Source organism: Protobothrops mucrosquamatus, unplaced genomic scaffold, assembly GCF_001527695.2.
Source record: "Protobothrops mucrosquamatus isolate PMUCROS unplaced genomic scaffold, P.Mucros_1.0 scaffold11, whole genome shotgun sequence".
Taxonomy (NCBI): domain Eukaryota; kingdom Metazoa; phylum Chordata; class Lepidosauria; order Squamata; family Viperidae; genus Protobothrops; species Protobothrops mucrosquamatus.
Genome location: NW_015386398.1, coordinates 1,269,782 through 1,278,204, shown reverse-complemented (window position 1 = coordinate 1,278,204; position 8,423 = coordinate 1,269,782). Strand labels below are relative to the sequence as shown.

The following is an 8,423-nucleotide window of genomic DNA, read 5'->3' as shown; positions in this document are numbered from 1 at the left end:
GGTCTCGGAGATAGCCAGGACCGATGCCATGGAGCGCTTTAAAGGTGGTGACTAGCACCTTAAAGCGTACCCGGAAGGCCACTGGCAGCCAGTGCAGCTCGCGCAGCAGCGGTGTTACATGGGAGCGACGTGTCGCCCCCAGCACCGCCCGCGCGGCCGCATTCTGGACCAGCTGGAGCCTCCGGATGCTCCCCATGGGAAGCCCCATGTAAAGAGCGTTACAGTAGTCCAGGCGAGAGGTGACGAGAGCCTGAGGATTGGCAGTGGGGGTGGGGTGGGGGGAGTGTTTGGTTTTTATTCCCCCCGTCTGCTGGGTGGTTGCAGCAGGTTTTGGTCACTTCACATGACCCTGGGACACTGTGACCGTCATAAATATGAATCAGTTGCCAAGCATCTGATTGTAAATCACAAGACCCTGGAGAGGCTGCAACATTCCAGCTGATCCTGGCGCTTCTTCTGGGCTCAGCGGAAGCGCCAGGATCAGTGCTGCTTTCCAGCTAATTGGTGCTTCTTCGGGGCTCAGCAGAAGCACCAGGATCAGCACCGAGCTCCAGCTGGAGCCTGGCGCTGATCCTGGAGCCGACAGCCCTGCAGCTCCAGCCATCTCTGGCTCAGGCTTGTGCGGTGCTGCCACCGGTTCAGCTCATTCCCCTTCCCCAGCTACCACTTTTCTAGGATGGTCGTGTACCACCTGCCAGGTACCAATGTACCACAGGTGGTACCCGTACCACTGGTTGAAAAGCCCTGATCTAAAGTATGATCTGTTAATGATTCGGGATTGAATCTTGTCCAGCCTCAAATACAGGTAGTCCTTGACCCACAACCATAATTGAACCCAAGATATCGGTTGCTAAGAGAGACATTTATTAAGCGAAGTTTGCCCCAATTTATGACCTTCCTTGCCACAGTTGTTAAGTGAATCACTGCAGTTGTTAAGTTAGTAACACGGTTGTTAAGTGAACCTGGCCTCCCCATTGACTTTGCTTGTCAGAAGGATGCAAAAGGGGATCATGTGATCCTGGGACACACTGCGACCGTCATCAATATGAATCAGTTGACAAGCGCCTGAATTTTGACCATGTGACCCTGGGGATGGTGCAATGGTCATAAGGGTGAAATTCAGTCATAAGTCACTTTTTTTTAGTGCCACTGTAACTTTGAACGGTCACTAAACGGTTGCAAGTCGAGGACTACCTGTAGCGGCTTTTCAATAGGACCCAGTCATTAATCCAGATCTGATTTGTTCAGGATTTTGATTGGCTGAATTTACACAACTCTCTCAACTGTAATATTGGTCCTTTTGTTATGGAGGGCTGTTTTGTGCAATGGCAGGCAAACCCACCAGCTGGGATTAAACCACCATGGCTTAGTAGTTTAACAGGACAACCAAATGATTTTCAACAATATCTACCAATCTTCTACAAGAATGCCGAGATGTTAAAGAGTTGAACAATTGGTAAGAAGCCACAAAAAGATGAACCTAAGGAAAAATAACTCTTTAATTCTTGGCTTAATACTATAAAGGTAGGCCTCAACTTACAACCTTCGTTCAGCAACTGTTTGAAGTTACAACGGCAGTGAGAAAAGTGACTTATGAACAGTCCTTGCACTTGCGATTGTCGCAGTGACTCCACAGTAATGTGATCAAAATTTGGATGCTTGGCACCTATTTATGGTTGCCGTGTCCCATGGCCAAGCTTTCCCAACTGGCTTCTGAGAAGCAAAGTCAATGTGGGAAATCGAATTCACTTAGCAACCGTGTTACTCAACAACTGCAGTAATCCGCGTAAGAAATCATGGCAAAAAAGATAATAAANAGGGCTACCTGTAATAGGCAGAATCAGCAGGATGGTTTATTGGGCGAGCAAGAATAGAAATATGATGGAGGGGATACTAAAGTGCTGAAGAAGAAACACAGGTGTCCATTTCTATCCACAGTATCTCCCACATCATGACATTTGTGCGACCACCTCATGACGCGTGCTCCACTGTTTCTGCACTGGTGTTGCAATATCATACGCATGTGCTGACTATACATTGTACTGTCACGTGTTTGTAAGGGGATGACACATTTGCATCATGACATCACTCGTCCTTTCTGCCGACTCGGTAGGAGCAAATGAATCAACACAGAGAAGGCATATCTAGCAACCTCTTGAAATTTTTATTATTTTACAACGACAGCCTTGTGATGTTGCCAGTCTGGGCAGGAAAACCACCACAGCCATTTCATTCTTCAGCTTCCCGCCATTTCTTCCCTCAGAGAAGCCCTCCATGTTTGTTTTTAAGACCAAAGTGGATACCAAATGAGATGTAATTTACACTTTGAGGTGGGCAATTCTACTGGAAAGAATGTGCAGTCAAGAAGAAATCGTCAATTCTTCAGGCCAAAATGGTGGCCACCTATTTTTCTCTAAAAACTAAACTAAAACTATAGCCATAAGCTGGAGAGAAGAATCTAGCCTCACTCAGAAAGCAGAGTTTATAAAACTCCTTGCACTTCTATGCTTGATACACCTCCACGAGGAAGGGGGCATGTATTTCTCTATATCTTTTTCCACAGCCAATGGGACATTTAAGTTTTACCTCCCTCCAGAGAAATTTCTCTGCACTCCCGTGCATCCATCTGCAACCCTTGAGGTTTGGGATGGAGAATCTGGATGGACTCCAACTCTTGGCCAACACGGTCTCAAGAGTGATGGAATTGCAGCCCAACACTTCCAGGATGGTCACGGGTTCTCCAGATCGACTTTGCAAAAGAAAAGACAGGGCAAAGGATCAAAAACAGAGATCTCCACAACAGGTCCATTGGTCTATCTTTGAATCAGAGCTTGCTGGATCCTTCCCAAGTCGAAAGCAAAACAGGGGTCACTTTGAATTGCTCATCCCAAAGAAGTCATAAACCGTGAAAAGAGCATCTTCTAGAAGCCACAGAGTGATTCTTCTTCTCTCCATCCAGGAAGAGGTTCTCTCCATACTTATTCCTGATACTCCGTGTATTTCTTGGAGGAACCATAGACCCGTTTGGCTGGGTATTTGAGGCGGTTCTTCTCTATTTTACGGAGAGCAGCCGTAGGGAGGTCCACATGGCACTTGTTTGCCAGGGCAACCAGATAAATGAGGACATCACTGAGCTCATCAGCAAGAGCTTCACGCTCCAATGGGCTCCACCCTGGTAGGCCTTCGGGAGCTTCTTCCCGCCATTGGCTAAAAAAAACCAACAGACAAAAGCATTGAGTGCAAAAAACAGCCTAGATGGAGCCAGATTGAAGAGGGGGAAGGAAACCTGAGGGAGATTCTCTTCTCATGCTAAACCAGAGTTTTTTTTAACCCTGACAAGCCAATATCCATGGAAAATGGAATCCAGTGCCACAGCTGAAGAATCCTTCTCTCCCTTTCCTTTCCTTGGTAAGTAGAATAGGGCTAGGAAGCAGCTGTCAATACTTGGGTTTGCTCTGGGCATAGGTTGTGTTATTTATTTATTTAGCCCAGAAAGCATTACCCTAGCCCAGAGGTAGGCAACCTTGGCTCTTTTATGACTTGTGGACTTCAACTCCCAGAATTCCTGAGCCAGCCATGCTGAGGAGAAAGGGAGAGGTTTCCATGCTGAGTCATGCTGGCTCAGGAATTCTGGGAGTTGAAGTCCACGAGTCATAAAAGAGTCAAGGTTGCGTACCCCTGCCCTAGCCTTTATCTTAAAATAAAATAAAAAAATACTTTTCTGTAATCTGATAAAAGGTACGGTAATTATTTCTGGGCTAAATAAATAACATAACCTATGCAGGGTCCAATCTGGGTCAGTAATCGGGACCCGAGGTTTCGTCTTCTGAGCTTTGAGACGCCTGCTGGAGCCCATCTTTAGGGAACTTCTCTCTAGCCTTTCTGACTTTTCTTCAGCAACTTGGTTGTGTGTCTAGAGAGAAGTTCCCTGAAGATGGGCTGCAGTACAAAAGCTCGGAATACAAAATCCCTGGTCCTGGTGGCCCACCCAGATTGGATCCTGCAACATTATCCTGGGACACGTATGTTCGCCTCCATTTGTAACCTAACCAATGGAACGGGAACCATGCCAAATTAATAAAACCACGAAAAGAGCATCATTGTGTAAATAAGGACAGTCATTTAAGCTCAAACCAAATCAGCATGTCTGAACTCAGTCCCCGACTGGTGATGTGGATGAGCGTTGCAGCCATGGGGAGCCCCCATAAAGCATCTCATCCACATTTTGTAGATCTGCTCGCAACTGCAGGTCAATGTTGTAACTTGCTTAGATGTTTAATTTAAAATGTACGCTTGTATTTGAATGGAGGAACACCCCCCCCCAGTCCAGGAGACAACTAACTGCACAAAGAAGCCCACTGGTCTCTTAGCACAGGGCTTTTCAACCAGTGGTACGGGTACCACCTGTGATACATTGGCACCTGGCAGGTGGTACGTGACCATCCTAGAAAAGTGGTAGCGGGGGAGGGGTATGAACTGAACCGGTGGCAGCACCGCACAAGCCTGAGCGAGAGACAGCTGGAGCTGCAGGGCTGTCAGGGCTCAGTGGAAGCGCCAGGATCAGCGCCAGGCTCCAGCTGGAGCTCGGCGCTGATCCTGGCGCTTCTGCTGAGCCCTGAAGAAGCACCAATCAGCTGGAATGTTGCAGCCTCTCCAGGGTCTTGTGATTTACATTCAGATGCCTGGCAACTGATTCATATTTATGACGGTCAGTGTCCCAGGGTCATGTGAAGTGACCAAAACCTGCTGCAACCACCCAGCAGATGGGGGGAATAAAAACCAAACACCCACCCCACCCCACCGCCAATCCTCAACAGAAATGCTCACAACAATGAAAACCTCGGATAGGAGGAAGAGCACCGCCAGGTGGGCAGGCAGGTGTCTTGCTCGGCTGTGCCTTGGGGGGCACTTTATTCAGTGCCATTGTAACTTCGAACAGTCACTAAGAGAACTGTTGTAAGTCGAGGACTACCTGTACTTTATCACTTTTTTCCTTTTTTGGGGGGGGTCATCAGGTTTTTGATGCCTTGCTAGGCGACTGGTGGTACTCAGATGTTGCCATATCCTAAAAGTGGTACAATGGGTGAAAAGGTTGAAAAGCCCTGCCTTAGCAGATATCCTGCAGAAGCAGTCCTATTGCCATCAAAGCTAACCGAATCTTAGCTCTTCCTGTGGACACACAGGTAGTCCTCAACTTATAGCCTTTCATTTAGTGGCCAAAGTTAAAATGACTGAAAAAAAAAGACTTAGAACCGATCCTCGGACATATGACCGTTACAATATATTCACGGTCACGTGATCAAAATTGGGGCACTTGATAACTGGCATGTTGTATTTATGACTATTGCCGCGTCTTGTGGTCACGGATTGCCATTTGTGACCTTCCCAGCTGGCTTCTGACAAGCAAAGTCAATGGAGGAAGGCGGATTTACTTAATGACAGCATGACTCACTTAGCAACTGCCGTGATTGCTTAACAAGTGGCAAAAAAAAAAAGGTTATAAAATCGGGCACGACTCACTTAAAAACCAACTTGTTTAGCAATTAAATTCTGGTCCCAACTGTGGTTGTAAGTTGAGGACTATCTGTACCCTTTTCCCGAATTAAACTGCAGAGGGAGGGGATAATGGAAACCTACAAAATTCAAATTTAAATAACTTTATTGCGGTCATGAACTAGCAGAAGGAAAGCTTCTCTGCATTGCCTAACTCCTAGTGCAGGGGTGTCAAACTCAATTTCATTGAGGGCCGCATCAGCATTGCGGTTGCCCTCGGGGTGTGTGTGGCTAGGGTGTGTGTGGCCTATTGGGTGTGTGTAGATGGAGTGGGTGTGGCCTACTGGGTGGGCGTGGCCAGCTCTACATCGTTCACGTCAAGGGTGCCTATGGAGGCCTGGGCAGGAGTGGGACAGATCTGAGGGTCTCTGGCAGAAGGGGGTGGGACCAGGGCAAGTGCCAAGGCATGGTCCACTGGAGGAGCCTCACTGCCTGCTGAAACCCCTCCCCCGGAGCCCATCAAGCCAGATATGTGAAGTAGGGGACACCTCCCCAGCATGCACCCAGGGGGCGGGGCTGAAGCGGCAGGGGCTGGTTCCTCACTGTTTCCAGACGGCCTTGTGAAGCTAATACTGAATGTGTTTCAGCATAGATGACCACCCCAAAATTGTACATTGGCTCCCGGCCGGCCTGGGCCAGCACCAAGGAAGCAGGGGCCGTTCCCTCACTGTTTCCAGGATGGCTTCGCGGGCCACATGAAACCACCACACCCGCCCCCTGAGCCTTGTGTTTGACATGTCTGTCCTAGTGGGTGGGACCCTTGTGGTCCCCAAGAAGGCATTTCGGGATCTACCTCCCCATCTCTTCCCCCCACTCCACAGATTGTTATACTCACAAGAGCTCTGCCAGCTCCCCAACTTCCCCAACCAGAGCAAGAAGCAGATTCCGGGGCTGGTGGTACTTTCCCCAGTCCCGCTCAGCTGCGAAGGCCGACTGGAGGCTCCGGCTGCAGGAGACAAAGTGGAAGAGAAGATGAGAAGGCCGCAGAGGGAGAGATCTTTCATATGCACCCCTTCCAAAAAGAGGAAGCGGCATGAATTAGGGGTAAGTGGGGGTGATATAAAGGGGTGTCTCACATGTCTTCCAGAGTGGGATTGGCACTAAACTGAAATGGTGCTTGAGATGTGCTGGGCCCATTAGTCACTACTGCCTCATCTACTTTTCCCTCGTTCATCTTCGTTGAGCAGGTGTGCAAGGGCTGGCAAGGAAAATCAGAGTAAAGTCAATATTTAACTGGTTGGGAATAAGAAAATGGTCCCACTCCTTTGCAATGGCCTGTTTACAACTGGATAATAAGAAGTTAGAGGTATGCTTGCAGTGGAGGGCAGAGCAAAATTTAAAATGGATCTTTCTGTGGTATAGACTCTTTCTGTGTCTGAGCATTAAATAAAAACAAAAACAATAATGGGTCGCAGCTTCTTATAATCACTACTTCATTTTTTTAGGGCAATTTGCAGTTAAGAAAAGATTCACAATTTGTTGGATACTGGTTAAGATTTTTTAAATTAAATATTTATTTATAAAATATATTTATTTATAAATTTTACTGGGTGCCCATTTTACCACAGGGTAACCCTGGGCGGCGTACGGTCATAAAAGATAAAAATTGTATAAACTAAAAACGTTAAGTTAATACACAAGCAAATACTATGGGCCCAATTAAAGATGGGCAGGGTGGGAGCAGGACTGAGGGGAGGTGAGATCTGTTATTAATCAATCGATCACCACCACTGTGATGCTCCTCCATTGGAGCCCCAAGCTAAACGGCAGTATCTAGGAGACAAGAAAGTTCACAGAGATCAGATTTGTCTATAGAGTAAGCTGCCATGTAACAGAATGACACAATAACAGAGTTGGAAGGGACCTTAGAGGTCATCTAGTCCAACCCCCTGCTCAGGCAGGAAACCCTATACCATATCAGACAAATGGCTGTCCAGTCTCTTCTTAAAAACTTCTATTGTTGGAGCATTCACAGCTTCTGGAGGCAGGCTGTTCCACTGATTGTTCTAACTGTATAATTGGCTTGGTCTAAGCATAGTGTTTTTGCATACCGCCAATCATAATTACTCAAGAAACTATGACTAAACAAATAATAGTTTAGCACCAGATATGAACTCTGTCATTCGCTTTCCTCAAAACTGTGGCTTTAAATAATTCTTACAGCCTCCCAAGAAATTCTCAGGATCAAAGAAGGCTCAGGAAGTTCCTGAAGATGTGACTAATGATGAATGAGAGAGATGCATAAATATATAAATTAAGGCCTCAATGCAATAGATGTGGAGATGCAGCAAATGATTGTGGGTGAGCAAATACAACAGAAGCTCTGTTACCTCTGTCCTTTTGAAAATGGCGTTGGCAAGACCACAATCCTCTGAAACTCTATGTTCTTCGCCAGTCTGGGACACAGAAGACTCTGTGGTGCTGTCTTGTGCATTGGTGGACATGTGCTGCTGAGGATCCGATGGATTTACACGCATTTCATGTTTGCAGGTCTGGCAGGCTGTCCTCCCTTCCTCGCCAACAATGGCCTGAAACTGGGCATTTGAGTCCTCTTCCTTCCCTTTATCCCTCTCTGATGATGCCATGATCAGTTACACCTGGAGGGAAGGAAGGAAGGAAGGTTTAATAAAGTGGTTTGCCAAAAACAAGAGATACTATTTCAGACATTCTCCTGTAACACATTTCCTACATAAAAATCAATACAGGTAGTCCTCGACTTACGATCACAACTGAGACCAAAATTCCTGTTGCTAAGCCAGAAGTTTGTTAAGTGAATTTTGCTCTATTTTACGATCTTTCTTGCCATAGTTGTTAAGTGAATCACTGCAGTTGTTAAATTAGTAACACAGTTAAGTGAATCTGGCTTCCCC

At 46.8% G+C, this 8,423-nt stretch overlaps 1 protein-coding gene across 1 annotated transcript; it reads right to left on the bottom strand.

Moving 5' to 3' along the window:
• Nucleotides 1-2,171: 2,171 nt before the first annotated feature.
• LOC107282745 (dCTP pyrophosphatase 1-like) lies at nucleotides 2,172-8,144 on the bottom strand. Its single transcript, XM_015810563.1, has 4 exons — nucleotides 7,884-8,144; nucleotides 6,630-6,751; nucleotides 6,389-6,499; nucleotides 2,172-3,207 (listed from the first exon to the last, which is right to left on the bottom strand). The coding sequence occupies exons 1-4, from the start codon at nucleotides 8,136-8,138 to the stop codon at nucleotides 2,979-2,981; spliced, it is 717 nt and encodes a 238-aa protein (XP_015666049.1). The 5' UTR covers nucleotides 8,139-8,144; the 3' UTR covers nucleotides 2,172-2,978.
• Nucleotides 8,145-8,423: the final 279 nt, after the last annotated feature.

Coding starts and splice junctions, on each gene's coding strand:
- LOC107282745 (XM_015810563.1), bottom strand. CDS start 8,138: ATGGCATCATCAGAGAGGGATAAAGGGAAGGAAGAGGACTCAAATGCC. Junction 6,500..6,629: donor AATCCCACTCTGGAAGACAT/GTGAGACACCCC, acceptor TGTCTCCTGCAG/CCGGAGCCTCCAGTCGGCCT. Junction 3,208..6,388: donor GGGGAGCTGGCAGAGCTCTT/GTGAGTATAACA, acceptor GGTTTTTTTTAG/CCAATGGCGGGAAGAAGCTC.